The 25,067-nt window shown below is 44.2% G+C and overlaps 1 protein-coding gene across 1 annotated transcript in view; it reads right to left on the bottom strand.

The window, feature by feature from the left end:
- Positions 1-15,268: 15,268 nt before the first annotated feature.
- epha4b (eph receptor A4b) overlaps positions 15,269-25,067 on the bottom strand; it is an 80,253-nt gene continuing 70,454 nt past the window's right edge. The window contains exons 15-19 of the mRNA XM_034555016.1: positions 23,729-23,938; positions 17,537-17,686; positions 17,183-17,376; positions 15,593-15,733; positions 15,269-15,368 (exon numbers count right to left, since the gene is read on the bottom strand). Coding sequence (XP_034410907.1) covers positions 15,269-15,368; positions 15,593-15,733; positions 17,183-17,376; positions 17,537-17,686; positions 23,729-23,938 — 795 coding nt within the window. The remainder of the gene's footprint in view (positions 15,369-15,592; positions 15,734-17,182; positions 17,377-17,536; positions 17,687-23,728; positions 23,939-25,067) is intronic.

Raw genomic sequence — 25,067 nt, 5'->3', positions numbered from 1 at the left:
CACAAGAGCATACACAAATATGTATATATTTCATGCTATATCGTGATATATATATATATATATCATTGAGATATGTAATGATATATATATATATATATATATATATATATATATATATGGCCTTATCCTCTAGTCTAACCGTACCCTTATTTCCATGAAGTTACAATCAATATTCATACATCAAGAATAGGGAAAATTGACAGTAGGCAACTAGCTGGTGAACATGGAGCTGGTGGAGCATTTAGCAGTTAAAGCCAGATATACTTTCCACCAAGTGGTCAAAAAAACAATGCCGTGGTAATCTAAAATGAAAATTGTTGATATGTGTTTCTGTTGCTAGCAACAATCACGTCTTTACTTTGTCCCCGACATAATGTAACTGCTACCACCACTTAATTGTAGACAAATAAGAAATCTTTATTTTGCCTTTGACAAAACCCATTATTTGAAACTACAGCAGCTGAGTGTGAAATAAGTACAACAAAAATGAACTCTTACTTATTGATTCCATCCAGAAGGATACATTGAGGAGTTCACAAAAACGAGGGTTTCTTTTTATAGCCTGTGGCATTCAATATTGTGTATTGTGTTTGAGAATAACATCCAAATTATTTCATCACTAGTGCTACGCTGGAGCCTGTTGCCCTCAACTATAAAAGAATACAAAGAAAGAATGCAATGATTGCAGGAGGTGTGTTCGAATTCAATTATCCCTTGAACAGTGAACATAAAGAAAGAACGACAAAAGAGCGAGCCCTGGGTGTGTTTAATGGTATATTAAGATTGTGTATAAGTCACTTAACCTTTCACCTTCAGGCAATTATGAATTTCCCCGCCATGTTTAATCAATGTGTTATTGATTGCTGTCATTAGGTCTGTATTAATTTAACTTGTCAAAGCGCATAATCCTAGTCGGTGTGTGGCTGTGTCTGCCCAGAAGAGGTTATCGTCAAGGATCAGAGCTGAATGGTAATGAGGGTGTATGGGCACAAGAGATAATACTAGACAAGTGTGTGTGTGTGTGTGTGTGTGTGTGTGTGTGTGTGTGTGTGTGTGTGTGTGTGTGTGTGTGTGTGTGTGTGTGTGTGTGTGTGTGTGTGTGTGTGTGTGTCTGTATGTGTGTGCATGTGTGGTGTGGCGATACACTGCGGTTAGTCTGTGTGTGTTTGGAATTTTAATGATGGCACCACCTACGACAAAGTGTTCACCAACACAATATAGCCTCTTCACGCCTCCTCTTTCACAGTTGTCTTGTCTTTGATGGTATGTGTGTGTCTACTTGTATACATCACCTTGTGGGGTCAAAAAGCTTAGATTTTATAGGGAAAACTTGGTATTTAATACAAGTTGCTAATCAATATTTTATATGAATAATGGATCACATCACTACCTATTGAGTGAGATTCATCCCCCAACTCTGCAGAGCCCTTCACCTCTACTGACTGTTTAACGCCTTTCAGCTCATTGTTTTGGTTCTCTCACCAGCTGCTTTAATGTTTTGATTCATTCTCACTGCTCCTATCAGTGTTTGCAGCATCAGGCAGCTATCTTCAGCGGGAAACCCCCTGATAAAGCCATTGCATGCCCAACGGACCAGCACCAAATGTCAGATAGAGAAAGTTAGCGGCTAGCTGGTGAACATAGTGGAGCATTTAGCAGCTACAGAGTCAGATACTTTTCTCAGGAGTTGGTAGAGACCAAACACAGAGCTAAAAGTAGACCATTAGACTTATTGTTACATTACATTCATAACATGACCAGAAACTCCAATTGATAGCTAATGTTTACTCCATGTCAGCTTGATATGTCGATATACTATTTCAGAGTTGTGTTCGATAAGTTACAGAACATGTTGGGGTTAAATATATAATGGTTCCCGTTAAAGTTAGGAAAGACTCCAGGGAATGAATGTTAGTCAGTGTAATGACGGCTGAAACCCCCTTGCTGAGCTTATGGCGTGAGCAGTTTTTAACCTCATAAAAATTAGTATTCACAGGAACACAGAAACATGCACAATCCTTTTTTCTTATTTTCTTTTTCAATTTCAGAAATGATATATTTTTGTAGTTTTAGTTGATCCACAGGTTCAGCCACAGCTGATATTCACGTGGTTTTAGTTTATTGAATTGACTGAGAACCATTTAATTTTCAGTCTTTAGTGTCTTTTCTCATATACACAGACAAATCTCTCTTTCCCTTTCTATTTTCTCTTTGCTTTTGCGGCCGCGTACACACACACACACACACACACACACACACACACAGACACAGACACAGACACAGACACAGACACAGACACAGACACAGACACAGACACAGACACAGACACAGACACATACACATACACATACACATACACATACACATACACATACACATACACATACACAGACACAAACAAACATGCAGGCATAAACAAAATAGCACGTACATGACTGCAATTTGATCAGGTGTCCTCCGACCCCAGCTTCAGCTGCGGGGCCCTACAATCTGCTCTAACCATCCATCATGCTTTATAGCACATCACACATAACGGTTTACTACGGACAGAGAGAGACAGAGGGACATTCTGAGACCCATATGGAGGGAGGGAGAGTTTTAAAAAGAGCCAAACAGCAGCAGGAGAGAGAGAGACAGACAGACAGTGATAGAGAGAAGGGAGAGATGGAGGGAGTGTAAGAAGAAGAAAAAAGAAACGAGGTGGAGAAATAGCTTCAACCTTTTCTAATCAATATCCATTTCCCGTGGCTGTCAAGTTGTTGCGAGAGTGGCTGTTGCATTACCAAACAGAACGTCTGATCCTAAATAAAATATCACCTTCAATCCAAACCATCCCATTTATCTTCATTTAACAAACACTCAGCTTTTGGCAATACCTTTTACGCGCACTCTGCCGTAGTCAGAATTAATGTTAGAACGACAGGGCCTTTTCTCCACACAAGATACTATTAGTGGCTTTGTTGCACTGCACAATTTAGAGCGGTGACTCCATGGGGATGAATTGCAACATGCAATTGAATATACAGGTTATGACTCATAAGACGGGGATTTTAGAATACATTAATACGAATTAGGCTTTTCATTTCAATAAATTAAATGTGTAAGATGCGCGCAAATGTGTGCGTGTGTGTACTGTACATACTGTCCTAATGATGCCAATCCGCTTAGAGATCAGTTTTTGCTTACAGCAGTGTGTGTGTGTCAGTTTGAGTCTATACACACTTCTTTAAATAAGTCTAGACTGACAGCTGACCTTATCAACAGAAAGTAGGACCTAATTTGTGTGATGATAAGTTTGAGAAAAACATGTGACTCCTCAAATTGTCTCTTCTCTCTCTCTCTCTTTATCTCTCTCACTCTCTCTCTCTCTCCACTCCCTCCTGCTTCTTTTTCTCTCTTCTCTCTGTTTGTCACGAGTCGACAAACGGCAATAAGTAAATCATCTGACTGTATTAGATGAAATAAGAAGTGTAATGTCATTACTGACATACTGCTCCTCACGGCTCTCTATCAAAGGCCTCTTTCGCTTTCTGAGAAAGGCGAATGAAAAAACTATTTAGCATTGTCTCCTCTCTCTGTGTTCGTCCAGAGTACAGCATTATTTATTGTCTTCTTGTTCTGGACTGGAAACATCTGAAAAGCCATGCATTTGAGTGAGACTCACTCATGTTACCGATTAACCATTATTGTAATCCATATGCTGATACACTGAGACATCAATCAAATCAATTGTGATGCTTGATCTGTCAACAAACACAGGACAATATGTAAAAAGAGCATATCTAAATAGTTAGTTTGGCTCCATTAAGACCTCGTATACGTTATCGCGGACCGCAGGAGGGAGCAGAATGGAGGTTTAACCAGCTGAGACTTGGCTAAGTATCAGGACTGTGTCTGTTCCTTTCCTCACCAGATGTGGGCTGTGGTGCACACAGTGGTTTGAAGCACATATAAACTGTGTTTTCAGATGTAGTGTGGGCATAGTCTGAGAAAGACAAGCTCCAAGAAAGCTTGTGTGGGAAAGGTCTCATGTCATCTCATTTGTCTGTCTCTGCCCTCTCCTCCTCTCTCATGGCATCCTGTCGCTCTGTGCTCTGATCTGTGGAGCCTTGACAGGAGCTTGATCCTCAGAGCTGCATCTCTACTTCAAACACTGAGGCAAATGACCCGCTCTGGCACGGGAGAGTTACACACAGGATTATATGCATGCAGCCACACGCACACACACTGTACGTGAACACTCGCCTACAGTACACACAGAACTATATAAGTTCTTGGGATGTCTTAACTCATCCTTTGGGTCTGGCTGAGATGTCATCTCCTCCAGCAGCTGCTAACGCTCCATTTCAGCCTCTAATCCTGCCTTACTTTGGGGTACTAATGATCTCTCAGCATCGGTCCGTACCTCCTTCTACATCCATCCGACTTTCACATGTGTTACGGTATCCCCCTCGCTCACCGTACTGCCTCTACTGTTGATTGCATCTCTGCTTGTAAAGTGTCTGTCAGTACCTGGACCTGTTTGGTATTCTTGCTCATGAGCGTGTCCATAATTGTGTGCACGGCCGTGCATTTGCCGCTGAGCACTCTTTGTAAAACCAGCAACCATTACCATTGTGTTTACTGTCTCTGTTTCATTAATAACGTGTGTCCTAGTAAAAGACTAGGACATAAACTGAAGTGATGTAGCTACGGTCAGACTCACATTATTCTCTGTTCTATTTCCACGGCTGCCTAGGAGCCTAAAAGCCGTCATAAATTACACTGTTATTTGGGTCAAACCTCTGTTAGTAAGCATGTGGCTGATTTAGAGCCCCGACTGTCTACGCATTGCTCTATGTTGGTGCTTTACATGTGTGTGCATACAACCACACATGCACAAGCAAATGCTCTGTTGTAATGGCATAAACAAAAATATTAATTTAATATCCAACAGAGTATGACAAAGAAAAAGGTCAGAGAGAAATGTTTATTTGTTTTCTTCTTGTGAAGAGACCACAAGTACCGTTTGACTCAGCACTCGCACACACTCTAAGTAACCCATCTTGTGTGGTTAAACATCAACTATGTGTGCTTGCTGCATGTCTGTGTCTGTGTCTGTGTGCGTGTGCGACCACATTTGCTCTTAGTTTTCCTTGACATTTTCTAGACCACGTGATTGTGTTTTTACCATAAACTTATATAAGAAGTGGATTATTATGAAGCCTTGACGGCTGTCGCCATGTTATTGCAGAAGTTACATATTTGGAATGCGGAGGAGTGACGTATTGCCTGGTAGTGGCAGTGACCTGTCAATCACAGTAAGCCCGCCCTAAAGCATACACAGCTTTGTGGTCTAATTTACTCATAATAACATAATTTACGAAATGAAATGCTCAAAAGAGTTGTGCTATGTCACGTAGATGCGCTTCACATTGCTGCTTTTAAAAATTATCACGGTCTCTGAACATATGAAACATACTGGTTTTGAATTGCCCGTGAGAACAATGGACATAAAACATTCTGTCCATTTTCGTTTAAGACTCGCTGTCCACTTTTCTCTTTTCCGAGAACTTGACTGACGTACTTTTCCAACCGCTGGGTCTCTCTCCCCGTCTCTCCTACATGTGTGCATATGTCACTAGAGTTGCGATGCTTATCGGAATACACATATATGATGTTATGGTTTACAACGCATTCTTCCGCATCTAATTTGTCTGTTGTAAAGGTAAAATGAGTCCCGTAAAGTCTAGAAAAGAAGCGCCGGTTAAAACAAAGCCGCTCTGTCAAAATGTAATAATTCTCAATTATTCATCGGTTATAGGTCTTGGTCCGGATACAATGCTATCTGGCTCCGGACCTGGACCACGGTCCGCCTATTAGTGACCACCGACCTACGGTATGAAAAAAACCTTCGATACAGGAGAAACTCAATGCATGGTCACATTCAAATAGTGTTTTCTTCTGACTGAACCATACGGTGGCCAAAGGGCAACGGCAAAACTGAAAACACAACCGCATTTGGTGAGACTCGCGGTGGGTGGGTTCGGATAGGGTTATTAGAACATATCACAGGTTCAGACAGGCGAGTCAACAAGAGACAAAGACAACAGAAACATTGCGTGCGATAGACCTTCCATCTTCTCTTTACCTCTCAGTCACTCGCTCTCGCCTTCTCAAATACATACACACAAACACTCACACACACATTTGTGCTACTATAATACAAAAAGGAAGTTCTTCTCCTTTCTGGATTTCTTTTGAAAGGGTTTTCACGTACGCGTACCAAAATCAACAAAAGAACGTAGTTGGTGAAATCCAAATAAATAGTGCCACAGATGGATGAAGAGACCTGCATATGAAAAGCAGAGTATAGGTTATTGACCTTTGACCACCAAAAATCACACAAAAGTCACACAAGACCGCTCAATTTGTCCTTCGCTCATTTTTCTTTTCGGAGGAAAGTCAGTGTTGTATATGAGTGGGTTTTACTTCACAAATCCATTGATAAATTACCTTGATGCACTATTTCTTTGCCCAACGGGAACCTTCCTTACTCATAACCTGTTACTTTTCCAACGAGCCCAACCAACAGCACCACTCATTCATCCTCTGTTTCCTCTTATGTCACTGGTCAGAACCACCAATCAATGCCAAGGAGAGATGACAAACAGGCTGCTGGAGGAGTAGATGCAAGATGGGTTAGTACAGAAAAAGTGGTCCTAAAATGGATAAAGAACACCAGAAGATCACCTTATATGCCCGTTGTCTTAGAAGCGATCCATGCTCATTGACTTACAGTGGCATGTTTTTTGCGAAGTCTGAAGATATTCTAGTGAGTTTAAAGTCATTCAACCCACCACTAAAATGTTCCTTCCATTCACAACTGGAAATAATTAATAGACCACCCCATATATTTAGAATATCTTAACATAGTGGTCTGCCGACTGCCTCACAGCTGGGATTGATTCTTTTGAGGGAAGAAAGTGGTCTGATGGGTCATCACCTTTCATAGCCATAGAGTATTTTTCCTTCCTATTGAAAGATGTATTTTACTTGTAGAAATGTCACATATATTCTACTTAACAAAACATCCAGTATGGTACAGTGGCTCTGTTATTATGTTTACAACAATTCGGTAAAGGTGTTGAATGCAACCTCCATGCCTCATATCCTCTTCAGATGAGAAACAAAGAAAGAGAAAAATAGCAGATGATGAAGAGAATGACTAGCCTGATGAAAGGGGCGTGAGCATATACAGAGCGATGTTTTGAAGCTTTGACGTTACAGGAAACTTAAACCGCGGATTATATTGTCATGGGTTATTAAATGTACATAATTATGTTGCAGGCTCCTGATCTTCTCCATCCATTTGCTTGACTAAACATTTCATATGCACCCACCAACCCTGAAACAACATCCCTCAGCGCAGAGGGGGCTGCTGCGGTTTCTGGGCTCTTCGCCGTAACATTAAATGTCATTGATGACACTGGAAGAGCTATGTTTGGTTATACAGCATAGGAAACACACGTAAACAAGTGGTGTGTACAAAATAACACGTGTGTCGCTTTATCACGTATACACAGGCTCAGGAGATGGGCACGGGGAATCATGCAACGCACTGCAATCAGCTGTCACATACAGAGCTCATGGTGGGATTTCATAGAAAGGCACAACTAGGCCTGTAGATTTTGGAGTAGGAACAGTGTTTACACGTCAATAATAAGGCTTCCATAGACACCATCAGCCTGTATGTTACTGAGCCCTGGAAGGATATACAGCCTGCGTGTATCTGTTTGTAATTTATAGACTAGCAGATGTGGTCTTGATACATTTGCTCTAAATTTAGATTTTCATCATCTTTCCTCTGTCGATGGAGAGCACGATTTGGACGAGAGCCAGTTTGTGTTTGGTCAGGGTCCCTCTTGAGTCACCCACTCACAGTTCAGCATGTCATGTCTGCCATCAGTAATTTCCACATCTGTAAGGGATTATGTGGTCAATATTATCTCAGTTCCTCCAACCTCCAAGTTTTTTTTCACCTTTTTTAAAAAAACTCAAACACTGTTTATTCTCATCCTCTCTTGTTCCTCCATCTACTTTTGTAACTGATTTTTAAGTGGTGACAGCTGTCCAATACAGGCAGGAATGCTTGCTGATTCTCTTTTTCTGCTTACCTTTTTATGAGACAATAGTTGTGCGTGCACAGTCTCCTTTCGTCGTTTTGTGTCTTTTTGTAAACGTTTTGCATCTTTTTGTATTCGTTTTGCATATCTCTGTAATCTACTTTTTTTTTTTTTTTCTGCCATTGTAGTCATTTTGCATTTGTTTTTGTTATTGTTTTAAGTCAATCTTATAGTTTCATCTTTGTAGTAGTTTTGAAATTTTCTTTTTATTATCGTCTTTGTCTTTATTTTTGTCTCTTTGTACCTTTCTCTTTTATTGTTGTTTTGTATCTGTTTCAGTGATATTGTGCAGGTGAACTAGACCTTTCGGGTGCAGTTTTTGAACCAACGGCTGTACATAAGTATTTAGTTTACAATGGAGATACTAAGAGAGAGACTGTCCAAAGCTTCCTTCCACAGCAGAACCACACTGACCTCCCTAGCACAGATATACGTAATACATACTATACAAAATATAGGAAACCAGTAAAGAAACCCAAAGGAGCTGGTTTCTATTTCCTTAAAGCAGAGCTATTCTGCTTTTAAACTTTACTAATGTAACTATATTTTAATGAAATGTTACTGTACTTTATTTTAGGATGTAACGATTTAATATGACGGAAAAAATAAGGAAGAACTAAACCATTGGATTGGATCCTGTGACCCTTTGGCTCCCTTGGTCTCCCTCGGACAATAACGAGCTGTACAAATGCATATAAACTCAAACTAACTGTGAGCCAACAGAGCGTCAAGCTACGCCACGAATTGTGTCCACATGCAATAAGACCGAAGTGTCATTTCACTGTTCCTCTCTCCTTTTTGTATTATCTGTCCCAACAAAAAATTGCACGGATCAAATCACAGTTCTGTCAACATCCATTTTCCTGTTCCACTGCTTGCACAAGACACACACACACACACACACACACACACACACACACACACACACACATACACAGAGACCATGGCGCAGACATACACCCAGGGTGGCGTCTCATTCCTGTGGCTGATGAGAGCAGGCATGATGGGAGTGAGGCATGTAATGTGATTTATAGAGCTAGGCTCACTTTTCAAATTCAATCAGGAACTTTGATTACTGATGAAAATTTGAGACAGGAAATCGCTTTGATAGCAAACTAAAACCTCATGAGACAAAAGCACTGGTGTGTGTGTCTGTGTGTGTATGTGTGTGTGTGTGTGTGTGTGGATCTCGAAACACTGAGACCGTCTGAACTCGGCCATATTTGATTAGAGAGGGCACATGCAATGCAATCAAGAGCGACAAAGCGGAAACTTCAGCAAATTTGACCAATGACTGATGAAATCTTTCTTCTGGTTCATTTTATGTACTTTCTTTTTGTCCTCATACTCAAAGCGCTCTCTCACTCATCAGACACACACACACACATACACACACCATCGTTTTTGGTCTCACAAGCATCATGAACACACAGATGTAACTATCATACGTCTATGGACAGACACACACACATGTACACACATGGCTGACCTCGAGGTCACGGTGGATCTATGGCTGTTTGGTCCCTTGTGTTTTTTTTTTATGTCTACTGTTGCACATGAGGGGACACTCAAACCCACACCCGACAGCATGACAGAGGGGCCCAATTACCATTCCCATGGGAGAAAGAAAGTGTGTGTGTGTGTTGTAGAGAGTGCAGGGAAGAGGAAGATGGAGAAAGGCATAGAGAGCGAGCAACAGAGTGCTTATGCATGTATGTGATGGAAAATGACAGACTCATCAGTCACCAATGGCCTTTTAAAGTGTTCTCCGTAACGACACCTGACCTTTTCACATGATGCCAATAGCAGCTGCATGATGAATCAATCGCCTAAGCCTTTGACTCCCACTAGCCTCCATGTTATCCAGAGTAAATGCGTGAGATGACATTCTCCCCATTCAGGCACCCGGAGACAAAAGCCCAAAGTTATGGATTGGCTTGTAATCGTGAGAGGAAACCCAGTTGTGATAGCAACGAGAACGAGACAATGGGCATCAAAGAGAGGCCAGCATGTGGAGAAAACCTCTGCATGGATGAGGTGATGGAAAGATGGATGGAGGTGGGGGAAATTAGAAAACTATAAGAAGAGGAAAAAACAAGCGGACGGGAGATAATGGGGTAGTCAAGGTAAGGGAACTAGCCACAACCTTTCTGTCTGTCTGCACAGGATGGATAGGATAGGGGAGAAAACATGGGGATGCACAAGGCCAGCAGAAAGATTAGGAGGCCAGTAGATGGAAATGGAGAACAGGACCAGAAGTGTGTGTGTGTGTGTGTGTGTGTGTGTGTGTGTGTGTGAGAGAGAGAGAGAGAGAGAGAGAGACGGCGGAAGCAAGCGATAGGGGGATATGGAGCCTAATATGATGGAGTAAATGAGGTGTAATGGCAATAACATAGAGTGACAGCAACTATGCCAGTGCATTAAGGGGTTAACCAAGGCCAGGAGTCACTGACCTTCCCCTTCCCTTCCCTCGAGACAGAATTATCTCTCAGTAAGGAACACACACACACACACACACACACACACACACACACACACACACACACACATAGACACTCTGATAATGAAGATGTGGTTGCAGGGCGCCCATATTTTGCCATTCAAGAATGTTATGATAGGAATTTCACCACCACTATCACCATTAGAGCAGAGCTGGGGACAAATGAGACTTGAATTCATGCACTGATTTTCTGCAAGACTGGTCAGACGCTCAAAACAAAATTAAATACCTTCAGGCTTTGTTACACAGCAAAAAATAATAATTAAGCAAGGGCTTCATAACACTTTCATGTAAAGGCATTGGGAGTTTATACTGTCATATTCCACAAGTCCCAGTGTAAATGGATATGTGTGTGTGTGTGTACTTGTGTGCGTCTGAGAGACATGGGAAAGGCAAATCACTTGTGGAAGAAAAAGATACTGCAGGCTTCAGGTGAGAAATTAGAAATATTAGCATATTTATTACAGCAACATGAAAGACATTAGAATGCCTACACCCTTTATAACAAGCAACGCTGAGGAAACTGGCATGGGAAAAATAAGCATTGTACGGTGGCCAATAGAGGGAGGGTGGGGGAGAGAGAGAGCTGAAACTCTTGAATGAGGGTCACTCATAAACACTTACAATACAGACCTTGTGGGGTATGGAGGCCAAAGACTGTATTTGAGATCAAGTAAACCAGCTTACCTTGAGGGTGAATAGTGTGAGTGTATGGCCTCTGTAATATTAAAATGTCTGAACTGTGTGTTAAATATGTTTGTAAAATATATGTTTGCCCATGATGACATTGTTGCAGTGTGCCCATTTTTTGAAGTGATAATTAAATTTGTCTTTTTCTAATCCTGACATTGCATGAGCAATTTTGCCCGTGAAAATAATTGTGTAGCAAATGTAGCCTATCAAATTGTTAATTGTTAAACTAATGTCATCCATAATCTAATTGAATATCTTATGACTCAATGAAAATAAATTCAATTTCTCTATCAGCTGTTACAGGTGATCAGCTTTAAGGTTCATGATACAACAAATTAACTTTGTTCTGCTGAGAGGAATCAAAGGGAAGGTGCTGTTGTAGAGAGGGTCTTGTTACAAAACCAGGGTGTTGATGTGAGGTCATCTTAAGAACACAGATAAATACTACCTGTACATACACTTTACTCAGCGCCTCTATAGGGCAACAGAAAAGAACAATAGCTCAGTAAATAAGGCATCTAAAAGGCCAGAGGTCAAGGGACGTCCGCTAGAGTGAACTCATAGAGTTAGCAAGAGTAGAATGTACAGTTTCAGACTCCGAATTGTATTGTATTTGTATTGTATTCTCAAAAGATAGGGCTGAAAAAACACAACTCAAAAGCCTTATAGTGGTTTTCACTATGTTGCCCACGCCGACCGGCCACAGGCTAGGGCTCCCTTTGATACAGTTGTGACGTGCCGGTCAAGCTTTTCGTTCTCGAATGGCACATTGAGAGCATCAAACATCTTCGTGATATTTTAAACACTGGGTCCTTGATTTCCGGCAGATATAGAACAAAGAAGATTTCTCATTTTCAGCCATGGACATTAGTTCTTCCTGGCTAAAACGATCACTGTCAACAGCATGTTTTGATAGCTGTGGCTAGCTAGCTAGCTAGTGAAGCTTACTTTAGCTCCATGAGTTCTTGACAACGCTGCTGTACCCTGCTGACTTTTTAATGTGTCCAGCTCACTTGTTTTAAATGACAAAAACCTGTAAAAAAGGTTAAGAAGGGGCAATACTTGTTTGGATTTTCAACAACACGGTTCATATGATACATTACAAGGGAAAAGGCTTTTAGACTGAGGACTATGTGCTTGGCACATGAAACGCTATCTCCTCGGCTGTTGGCGAGGGTCGCTCTGGTGTCAATTAAAGAATCCAATAATGAGCACGACAACAGCCAACGTTATCCTGAACTCTGGAAGCATCCAAGACCAGCGTTAAGTCATTGGAGAAATTCAATGCAGTGGATGAGCTAGTTGTGACCGTGGCTTTTATTTTCATCGCCTGTAACCCCAGAAACAAAAGTGGCCTAGTTAAGTAATGATGCTAAAGACATCTAACTATTGCAGTTAACACGAGAACAGACTTTTAATCCAATCCTTGTACTTTTGAAAACAGTAACCTTCAAAGTCTTTAAATGCCAAGTAAGCTCTTAGTACATGCAAATTGCTCCAGCATGCGGATATGCGTGACTGTTCTGCCGTGCCTAGTTACGGTTGCTAATCTATGATTGGACAATTTCTGCTTGGGGGAGGGGTTTAGCGAATGTTTAATTTGCGGTGTTAGTGGATAGAAATTTGATCTGACAACATGTCTTATCTCAACCAGTCTCCTTCCATCCCTACAGTACCTCAACCAAAGTTGTTTTGATGGACACAGGCTTTAAAAGTGCATGTAAATATTGTTTAAGGTAGATATGCAAATTAATCCAGTGCCACAATAAGAAAAGTCCATTCTACTCATTCTAACACTATGGTAGAACTGGAGTCACTGCCACCTGTCAATCAAAGCTGAAGCTTCGCACCATGCTACATTCCTTTGTTCATACCAACAAATATCCTCCCTTCACTTCTTCTGTATGACCCGCCCCTGAACGAGAACTTCAGAAATCTCTTTTTCACAATAAAGGTATATCATAGTCATCATCATTGTTATCATTACAAACATTCTAACATTGGAAATCAACACTGTACATATTATACACTATAATACAATCATATATACTGTACTTGTTGCCACTGTTGGTCCTATAGAGTACCACATATATTAAAACTGGGTTTGGGAATACATTAAAGCAGGTTCAGTGCCATTAATGTGGTACACACAAAGAGGGTCCCATCATATCTAAGCTTGTATTTAATGTGATAAGCAGCAGTTTCCCTCTGATAAGGAAAGAAATTCAAAAACAATTTATTTTTATTTTTGCTGTAAACATTGTTTTGCAATTTTACCTCATCAGCATTGGTTTGAAACTAGGGATGCTTGAAATAGGTTGGCATGACAGATAACAAGTAAGTGAGACAGAACAAGACACACAAATCATCTTTACCCTCTGAAAATCAACACTGTATATTTCATCCTGCTGAAAAAGTGCATTCCAAGGCTCCTTCTTATCAAGCAGACTATTTTCACAAAACATTGTAATTACTGTGACTGGCCTCGCGTTACCATCCAGTCATAGGAACTGATGAAAGGATGGGGTATAGTAGAAATGATGGTATGTTGCCCAGATGAATATTTCAAGGTTACTTTACATGGCACAACACTGGAAAAACAAGGTACATGTTCTTAACCCTAGAACACTAACGTCGGGTGATTTTCACACATGGGATTGTGGTATATATAGTGGTATAGGGTCCCCACATTTTTTTGCTTTATGAGAAGTTGTATAGGGGAAAATAAAAGAAGATTACTTTAATTTGTCATGTATTGTTGTACTTTAATATATTTTACCAGTAAAAAATATACCCGACGTTAGAGATGGTGTTACTAACTGTTAGTTAGTGTTGTAGGGTTAACGGTGGCCACTCTGATGACCTTGGCATCACCTTCGCTCCACACAAAAACACTATAACTTTCTCAACACACCTGAAACATGGGAAGGCAAACTTTTGGGCTGAAATATTCCCAACATCATCGTACTTTAACAGCTGAATAGACAATGTTGTTTGGAATATATAGTCAGCCATGGAAGAAGAAAAATGTAACTGGTAACTGCAGCTTAAGCAGTTTCGGCTGTTTCTTTGCACTCCGTTACATCGCGAGTGCAAGCAGACTAGCAAAGGTGCACTGGGTCTAGTTTCGATGGAAGTGTGTCTGAGAGCAGTCTTGAGACAATTTAAATGAATAATACTTCCATCCTACATGAGCTAGCATAATCTACATACTGCTCCATCTCCAAAGGTCCACTTGGTCTGTTCCCCTCACCCTACACATTCATGTCATTTATAATCTCTGCTCACTCATTGGCTTTCTGTATACAATGAAAGGGGCCATACAATTACTCAGGAATAACTCCCGATAAGGTTGAGCGATATAAACCTCACCACCAATACAAACGTTAGGTCCATCTCTACGGTTGTGGCACACACAGCCCATATAAACATATATCTACACATATACATTTCTTCTGACCCTTTGAGGTGAGAATGGAAACAAAGGGACAGTAAAAAAAAAAAAAGAGTAAAAAAACATCTGTACACCTCACAGACAGTGATGATAATTATATTCTATTCTGTTTTTTTGTCATTTCTTTTAAGAATATTTTTTTTTTTCTTCTTCTTTTGTTGAGCTGATATGATGTGAAATGGTCTGGGGTGATCTAGATGTGGCCTTCCTGTTGGATGTGTGTCTCTCTGTTGCTCTGTAATGGTGGCTGTGTTGCTTGGACTTTGAGTGCTAAAGCCGCGAGTGCCCAGGAGGATGGGAAGGATGGTGAAATTGCGAAGGTGAAGGAGTCAAGCGTCCATGTTGTCCCCCTCAGTGTGTCGCAAAATCAGTGGAGGCCCGAGCACAGAGTACCCATTACAACTCCATTTTGTTCACAGGATCCATTTCCATCACTGTGTGTTTATGTGGGAACTGTTATACTTGGACGTGCGTCCCCTGGGTCTGCAGGCTCTGCACGCTAGACAAAATCTTCTTCTGGTGCCCGGCAAGAGTCACACCCATCTTAGCCAATTCACTACAAGAAAGATAGAACACAAATATTAAATAATGACACAAACAAGTATCTACATTGTCTCTCAAATGCCAAGCAGCTGCTGAGGTTTCATGTCCAAGATACTCGTGTAAATCCCTTTCTTTAATTTCAAATCACACTCAAGAGGCACATAAGATGTCTTTTACTGACGATGTTGACCTATTGAGTGCTTCATTTAACTGGGATGAATCACCAGCCGTCTGTACCTGACACTGATGTAGAGGATTGAGTCCAAGCTGACATATCCAGCACTGGAAAAGTTCTCCTTATACTGGCCCATCTTGATGGCCTCCAACCACTCATCCACTGTGTTCACACTGAACTCTGGGGTGGATGGGTCCTCCCTGCTGGGATACAAAGCACACTCACGACTCAATGAAATGTTGTCCTGTTGAGTGGCTACAGTAAATAACAGCCTCTGATTGGTGTTAAGGTCCATTGTATGTCCTTGGAGCTGCTAAGTCCAACACTAGTTAAGGGCATTCAGAAGAATACAAAGTGTCAGCAGCACACTTGAGGAGCCAGTTAATGCCCATTCATGGTGCTCTATCTGTATCTCGCTCCACAGTATGACAGACTCAAGTCCACTGTGAAAAGTAAATCTGAAACTCACACATTAGTGGGTAAGTATGCTTAATGATTCATCCCCTTGCCTCCAGTACAAATACACATGGTTTTAACTGTCAAACACTTTGACTTTGTTTTCTATTGCTATTTTGTAAAAGATCGTTGTGTTTATTCATGTGCATGGTCAAGTGCATGCTTGATAAATACCTTGCAATTGTAGTACTAATTACATCTGCACTAACATACAATATGCACTTACTACTAGGGTTGCAAAGGGGCGGAATTTTTTGTTGCAAAAGCATATAACAGGGAACTTAAATGTAGTTGAGAACAAGACTATGCACGCCTAGCTCAGCTGGACCCTGAATGCAGCTGGTTGGGAACATTGTCTGCAAGAAACATAAACACAAAACGTTCTGTTGTTTTTCACCGTCTTTGTCATCAGTGTTGCGTCTGAACGTTTCAGCCCTATGCCTGGCAAGGGTGAGAGCGCCGAGTTGCATAGAGGCCAAGAGCGGTATTGCAGACAGATAGAGATTTCAATTATAGCTCCTAACATATTGAAAAAAATAACTGAACTAGTTCATTTTTTGGAGCTGTGAACTTAGTTCAACATTTTGAATTATGAACTATGAACTGAACTAGTTCATTTTAAAATGTGTGAACTATGAACTGAACTAGTTCATGTAGAAAGTGAACTTTCCCAACACTGTTTGTCATTAGCATATTGATTACTTGGTAAACTGAAGCCATGTTCATTTTAATACCAATTATTTGTATACAGTAGACTAAATTTTTACAGCAGTGAGGAGGATGTTGATGAGGTCCAGGAAGAAAGCATTTAGACCTGAAAGGATTCAGGGAAAAACACTAGGGGGTGGTGATCATAGGGAATACACCTTTTTTATTCAACGTTCATGTTTTTGTTGTTCGATGAAAGAATTAAGTACATTATATTCTATAGTTGTGTGCAATACAACTGTGGTGGCATGGAGTCTAAATCTAGAATGTGAGACCGTAGATATGCCAACCCACCATCCTATATTCATATCTTTTCATTGACAAATGTTACTTTGCTGAGATGAAAGACCAGTAGATTTAGAACGTGGATCTAAAGCAGTGATTATGTCTTCCATGCATGTACCGTCCCATAACCTAACCCAGGTATCTCCAGACTACATGCGTGTGTGAGTGAAGGGATGCATTCAGGATTTCTTTCTCCCACTGACCATGCTGAGCTGTTGGCCAGCTCTCTGAGGCTGGCTGGGTTTCTGATGAGCTTGTCCAGGATTGTGACAATCTGTCCAAACTTTGGCCTGTCGCTGCGTCCCTTCTCCCAGCAGTCCAACATGAGCTGGTGCAACACCACAGGACAGTCCATAGGAGCGGGGAGACGGTAGCCCTCATCTATGGCTTTAATCACCTATAGGGGGAGAGGGTAAAATATCAGGTTGTAGATCAATACAAGAAAGGGAAATAAAAATGTCCAGGAAAAAACATTCTAAAAGTTAAGAATTGAGCTGAAGATTGAGGAAAACATAGTAGTCTGTAACTGAGACATGATGTAAGTGTTTGTGACTCACATCCTGGTTGGACATCTCCCAGTAGGGTCTCTCTCCGTATGAAATCACCTCCCACATGACGATACCGTAACTCCACACATCACTGGCTGAGGTGAACTTCCTGTAGGCGATGGCCTCTGGAGCCGTCCATCTGATGGGGATCTTTCCTCCCTAGAGAGGGTTCACAACACATTTTTGGCATAATGTATACGTCACCATGAACCTGGTGTTTTACTGTAATGGTATAAATATGTAAGCTGGTGGCTGCGGAGAAGTTCGGTGCAGCGCTGCTGCCTTTAAGGACAGAGCAGGTGACATTATACCAATTTAAACCAAACACTCCTTTAATCTGCTCACAACACAGGGGTCACTTTTGCTCTAGTGTTTATTTTTACACTTTTTTTTGGTCATCTTTTTTTTTTCTCTTGCCTTTGTTGTTGATGCACAGATCAAACGGATTCCATAAATCCCACTGTATGGTAATAATACGCAGTAAGATACCCACGCCCTCTCTCTCGCTCCGTCTACCACACACACACACATACACACACACACACACACACCTCTATAGGACTCAGTTCAGCTTTTTAACATGCGGCAGCTGCCTCTGCACGACCTAGCATTTCCCATCTCCGCTTGGTCAAAGTCAAATAAAAGACAAAGCTGCCAAGTCACTCGGCACTGTACTTTTGTTTCCACCTCCCCCGGTCCACCCCTACCCCATCCTCTTTTTTTCTCTTAACTGCTCTCCCTGGATCCTTCGCCTGCCTTCCCTCATTCTCTCTCTCTCTCTCTCTCTCTCTCTCTTCCCCATCTCCGCCTCGGCCTCATGCCTGCAGCTCTCCATCTAGGTCTCCTGACATCAGTGGGTGTGTGTGTGGTGTGTGTGTGATTGCAATAGAGCAGTCAGCGGCTGATACACTCCTCCCAGGGCAATGCTAATGCCATATTAAAAATAACATCCCCAACACTTCCTATGAATATGAATAATGCCATCTCCTTGTGGGCATTTTAGATGAGTTACTCCGCAGTGGTTTAACTCACTGACGTTTGAGTTTTCTTCATTCTCTTCGTGCTCTGTGAGAGGAGGGTGATTAACAAAGACTTCTTTCATTTGTCTATATGTAGGCAAAACATGAAGTTTGTGTGTATGCATACATCCAATGTGAGCAATACATTGTGTGAACATATACGTTTATGTCATCAGTTGCATTTCAATGCTTCATAAAAAAACTTCAACTGTTTAAAAAACCAACTGCATTGTATGATACAGTTTTAGGGCCCTATTTAAACTATAGCGCATGGACTAAAGTGCTTGGCTTAAGTGCATTTAGGGGTGCGTGTTTAACTCTACTTTAGTTAACCAGCTCATAATAATGAGCACTGTAAGGCGCAAGGGGCAGAAGAGGTTGTATTAAACCTCTTAATTAACCACAGGTGCGTTTTGGGCATAACATGAATTAAACCAATCAAAAGGCCATCTCCCGTTACCTTTATAGCCAGATGCGCCTGCACCTGGCACATTACTATTTAGATAGTGGATTTGGTCAATTTCTGCTGAGGAAACTGATTTGCTCAAGCTCAAAGTGAAAGTTTGCAAGCAGACTTTATATGAGAGCAGTGGACCCTCTGCCTCCGCCGCCTCGCAATCATCCGTCCCATCCACAACTCCATGTCCCTGCTTGTGAGCGACTGATGATAACCCAATTAACTGAAGAGGACCACTGCTGCACCAGAGTATGCGTCAACCCGCAAATGAAGGCGCATCTAACATCCCTTTAAATAGCAGGAAAATACTTCAACATTGACTTTATCTCACATTATAGTTGGCTAATGGCACAACGGCTTTCTGCTTCCTCAAGAAAGCATCGCGCCAACAATGCGCCTGACCACACCTCATATCAAGACCAATTACCCGAGGACTCACAGATGGGCGCGAGGACATTTGCAACTTATACAATGGGGGCGTTAAAATTGCACCAGTCTGATAATAGCAGTGACAGTCAGTACAGAGACATGTTATACATGAAGAAGTTATCACAGGTCCACTCAGTTCCGACTGTAGTAACTGAGACCAGACTCTCTCCCAGAGTCGTCCAAATTATAGCCATTCGTATTGTGTCCCGCTCTAGAGCCGTGGGTGTCAGGTCTGTTGACACTTATGGACTCAAAGTAGCAGGCTCCCTCTTTGCACAATGAGGCTGCAGCTTCCTTGTCGTGTATAGGCTAATTTACATATCCAGCTCTGATTGGCCAACACCCAATCAGACCTCCTATGAATCGCCACCTTAACGTGGTGGAGGAGTTTGAGTGGCTCAGTGATCCTGGGAGCTATGTTGTCCGGGGCGTCAGCCCCTGGTAGGGTCTCCCAAGGCAAACAGGTCTCGGGGGAGAGCCCAGACTAAGAGCGGTTCAACAAACCCTGATGATAAGCAGCCCACGGATTGTAGCCACCTTGCCCGGACAAGGGAAACCGGGGCACCCTCCCGGAGCCAGACCCAGGAGGGGAGCTCGTCGGCGAGCGTCTGGTGGCCGGGCTTTCGCCCATGGGGCCCGGTCGGGCTCAGCCCGAAAGAACAACATGGAGCAGCAGTCACCCTGTGGACCCACCACCCGCAGGGAGAATTATCGGGGTCGGGTGCTATGTAGACCGGGCGGCGGGCCAGGCGGGAGACCTGGGCGGGCCGATCGCCGGCAGCATAGACTAGCTCTAGGGACGTGGAACGTCACCTCACTAGCGGGGAAAGAGCCGGAGCTGGTGCAGGAGGTGGAGCGGTACCAGCTAGATATAGTTGGGCTCACCTCCACGCACAGCATGGGCTCTGGAACCAAGCTCCTGGAGAAGGGTTGGACTTTGTCCTTTTCTGGAGTTGCCCAGGGTGAGAGGCGCCGGGCGGGAGTGGGGATACTCACGAGCCCCCGGCTGAGCGCCGCTGTGTTGGAGTTTTCCCCGGGGAACGAGAGGGTCGCCTCCCTGCGCCTACGGGTTGCGGGGAGTAAGGCTCTGACTGTTGTTTGTGCTTATGCACCGAACAGCATTTCGGAGTATCCGGCCTTCTTGGAGTCGGTGGGAGGGGTCCTGGAAAGGGCGCCGCCTGCCGACTCCATAGTTCTCCTGGGAGACTTCAACGCTCACGTGGGCAATGACAGAGAAACCTGGCGGGGCGTGATTGGGAGGAACGGCTTGCCCGATCTGAACCCGAATGGTGTTTTGTTGTTGGACTTCTGTGCTAACATAAGGTGGCTCATAAGTGTACCTGGTACCAGAACACCTTAGGCCGGAGATCAATGATCGACTTTGTAATCGTATCATCTGATCTGCGGCCGTATGTCTTGGACACTCGGGTGAAGAGAGGAGCAGAGCTGTCAACTGATCACCACCTGGTAATGAGTTGGATCAGATGGTGGGGGACTCGGCTAGAGAGACCTGGCAAGCCCAAACGTGTAGTGAGGGTGAACTGGGAACGTCTGGCAGAGGATCCTGTCCGGGAGGTCTTCAACTCCCACCTCCGGAAGAACTTCTCACAAATCCCGAGGGAGGCTGGGGACATGGAATCCGAGTGGACCTTGTTCAAAGCCTCTATTGTGGACGCGGCTGCTCGGGGCTGTGGCCGGAAGGTCATCGGTGCCTGTCGTGGCGGCAGCCCTAGAACCCGGTGGTGGACACCGGGGGTGAGGGTAGCCGTCAAACTGAAGAAGGAGGCCTTTCGGGCCTGGCTGGCCCAGGGGTCTCCTGAAGCAGCTGACGGGTACCGGCGGGCCAAAAGGGCTGCAGCAACGATGGTCGCGGAGGCTAAAACTCGGGCATGGGAGGAGTTCGGGGAGGCCATGGAGAAGGACTTTCGGTTGGCCTCAAGGAAGTTCTGGCAAACCATCCGACGGCTCAGGAAGGGAAAGCAGGGTCTACCCCAGGCTGTTCTCAGCAGGGGGGGGGAACTGCTGACCCGGACTGGGGACATCGTCGGGCGGTGGAAAGAGCACTTTGAGGAACTCCTAAACCCGGCCAACATGTCCCCCGGAGAAGGGGCAGCGCCGGAAGACTTTGGGGTGGATTCACCCATATCCCTAGCAGAGGTCGCTAAGGTAGTCAAAAAGCTCCTTGGTGGCAAGGCGCCAGGGGTGGATGAGATCCGCCCTGAGATGCTGAAAGCGCTGGACATTGTTGGGCTGTCTTGGTTGACACGCCTTTTCAGTGTCGCATGGGGGTCGGGAACAGTGCCCATGGACTGGCAGACCGGGGTGGTGGTTCCCATCTTCAAGAAGGGGGACCGGAGAGTGTGCTCGAACTATCGTGGTATCACACTGCTCAGCCTCCCGGGAAAAGCTTATGCCAGGGTGCTGGAGAGGAGGCTCCGACCGCTTGTCGAACCTCAGATTCAGGACGAACAGTGCGGATTCCGTCCCGGTCGTGGAACAGTGGACCAGCTCTTTACCCTCGCAAGATTACTGGAGGGGTCCTGGGAGTTTGCCCAACCAGTTTACATGTGCTTTGTAGACCTGGAGAAGGCTTTCGACCGGGTCCCTCGGGGTTTTTTGTGGGGGGTGCTGCGGGAGTATGGGGTGCCGGACCCGTTGGCACGGGCCATCCGGTCTCTGTACGCCTGCAGTAGGAGCTGTGTTCGTCTCCTCGGTAGTAAGTCAGACACGTTCCCGGTGGGTGTTGGCCTCCGCCAGGGCTGCCCTTTATCACCGGTCCTGTTCGTGACCTTCATGGACAGGATATCTAGGCGCAGCCAGGGGGCGGAGAGGATCCGGTTCGGGAGTCTCAGGATCGCCTCTCTGCTGTTTGCGGATGATGTGGTCCTGTTTGCCTCCTCGGACCGTGACCTAAAGCATTCACTGGGGCGTTTTGCAGCCGAGTGCGAAGCGGCAGGGATGAGAGTTAGCACCTCCAAATCTGAGGCCATGGTGCTCTGCCGGAAACCGGCGGATTGCTCCCTCCAGGTGGGGGCAAACTGCCTACCCCAAGCGAAGGAGTTCAAGTATCTCGGGGTCTTGTTCACGAGTGAGGGTAAGGTGGAGCGGGAGATCGATAGGCGGATCGGTGCGGCTGCAGCAGTAAAACAGGCGCTGTACCGGTCCGTCTTAGTGAAGAGGGAGCTGAGCCGGTCTACGTTCCAACCCTCACCTATGGTCACGAACTCTGGGTCGTGACCGAAAGAACGAGATCTCGGATACAAGCGGCCGAAATGAGCTTCCTCCGTAGGGTGGCCGGGCTCAGCCTTAGAGATAGGGTAAGGAGCTCGGACATCAGGGGGGAGCTTGGAGTTGAGTCGCTGCTCCTTCGTGTCGAAAGGAGTCAGCTGAGGTGGTTCGGGCATCTAGTTAGGATGCCTCCTGGACGCCTCCCATTAGAGGTTTTCCGGGCACGTCCAACTGGTAGGAGGCCCCGGGGAAGACCGAGGACACGCTGGAGGGATTATATCTCCCGGCTGGCCTTGGAACGCCTCGGGATCCCCCAGAATGAGCTGGAAAGTGCTGCGGGTGAGAGGGAAGCCTGGGTCGGCCTGCTGAACCTGCTGCCACCGCGACCCGACCCCGGATAAGCGGGTGATAATGGATGGATGGATGGAGCTCTGATTGGATGATTGTTTTCTCCCATTTCTATTTTGGAAAACAAAGTAATTCATTTCCTGAGCGATGTGTTTTCATGCATCATTTTCAATTGGCTTGTTAAAGTTATATTAAATCGGGAAGCCAATTAACGCAGTGATCCGCTTTCCCAAAATGTTATTTGAAGTGCTTGTTCTATTTCCTGTGCGAATCAAAACAAGCATGATTGGTTTACTCCGGGGTTGTCACTCCCCCGTGTTTAATCATTTCCATAAACTTTCTCAACTGCCCCACGTCACACATTTTGGCCAAGTTTTGAGTCTTGAATGCAGCGCCAGAGCAGAATATTATAAAGAGGTTTCCATTCACTTTTAAGAGCAGCCAGCTGCGCCTCCAGTGCTTGTGTTCATATGTGTGAATAGTGATAAAACCAAGTGGACTCTGATCACATGGTGTGTGAGGAGAAATGGCACGTATTGCTCTTCTTCAGTGGGTCTGTTTGGATCAGGTCTGATTATCTTCAGGTCCTATACAGATCTGATTTATTTTTGTAATTTGATTACACGGGTTTGGTTTTGTATCTAATCTAATGATGTATAGGTCAATGGGTGAACTGTAATGGGAGGGAATATTTGTTTATGACAGCTGAGAGTGTCTTACCCTCGTAGTGTAGGCCGCCTCTGGGTCGTCCTCCAGAACTCGACTCAGGCCAAAGTCAGACACCTTACACACCAGGTTGCTGTTGACCAGGATGTTACGAGCTGCAAGGTCTCGGTGGACGTAGCTCATGTCTGACAGGTACTTCATACCTGAGGCGATGCCACGCAGCATGCCGACCAGCTGGATCACCGTGAACTGGCCGTCATGTTTCTGTATGTACAGTCAAGGAGAAAGATGAATTAATACACAGCATAGTGCAAATGCTGATGTTAAGCTACATCAGGGGTGCTTTGTGATTAGGATCAAGTCCGACAACAACCTCAGCTGGTAGTGAAGGTTGAAGACAGGATTCAAGCATCTGTAATGGCAGCAATCGGTGCTTGTGTCTCTGTGCTAGACTCTGAAGCCCACCCAGCTCATGCTAACCCTCCGCTCTGACCTCTCTCTGGGAGGTGGCAAGCAAAAGATGAATTTATCCACCCAGCAGTCAATGGAGAATTACCAAAAAATCCTGCTGACAGAGGAGTGGATCTGATAGAGCAGTCAAAACGTTCCTCTCTAACACTGACCGTGTATGCAAGCCGTTCTCATTGGATTTAATATTTGAGCTGTCTTTGGCAGAGAGCACAGCCTGTTGATCGATGGCGGTCCAGCTCACCTTCTTCTGCCAATTATTTCTGCTCCGGGCCAACGGCCGCCGTTAAAAAGCCATCCATGTTATCAGTCACCCTCTCTCCTTTATATCATTTCTCCTTCCCTGTGTCTTTGTTCTCTCCATCCATCTCTGTCTGTCCTCAGTCACTTTCCCAGAGAGAGAGAGAGAGAGAGAGAGAGAACTTTGACTCAGTCTTCATCTATCTATCGTCCCTCATCTTTCTACATCTGTGCCCTCTCCCCCCCTCCTCTATCGTTCTTTCTCTCTCACTCCCTCGGCAGCTGTGGAGTAAGTTAATTAGCCGGTGGTTTTGTGAGATGCTGATTGATTGGACTGTCTAACAAACCTACAGACTTCCTCTATCAATCTGCCCACCACATTGCATTGCCAGGAAGGAGGAGGAAGGGTGGGCAAGGCAGGGCAAGAGAGAGGAGACACATGCAGAGCAGACAGGTTAGACAAGTAGATGAAGGAGACGGATGAAAAAGAAAATGAGACTTTTTGGCAAATTCTGGCATAATATCGAAGTTTACCAGAAAACTAAAAAGGAAAAGCAGAGAAGGGAAGAAACAAGGAGCCTAAAAGAGGAAGAGCTTCTCAGGCAGGACAGTGGTTTTGTTATTTCCGAGGGACGACTGCTTAATAAATGGTCATCGTAATTAAAGACACATGTGGATGCCAGGA

This window comes from Cyclopterus lumpus, chromosome 17 (genome assembly GCF_009769545.1).
Source record: "Cyclopterus lumpus isolate fCycLum1 chromosome 17, fCycLum1.pri, whole genome shotgun sequence".
NCBI classification, from domain to species: domain Eukaryota; kingdom Metazoa; phylum Chordata; class Actinopteri; order Perciformes; family Cyclopteridae; genus Cyclopterus; species Cyclopterus lumpus.
This window is presented reverse-complemented; position numbering and strand designations above follow the sequence as displayed.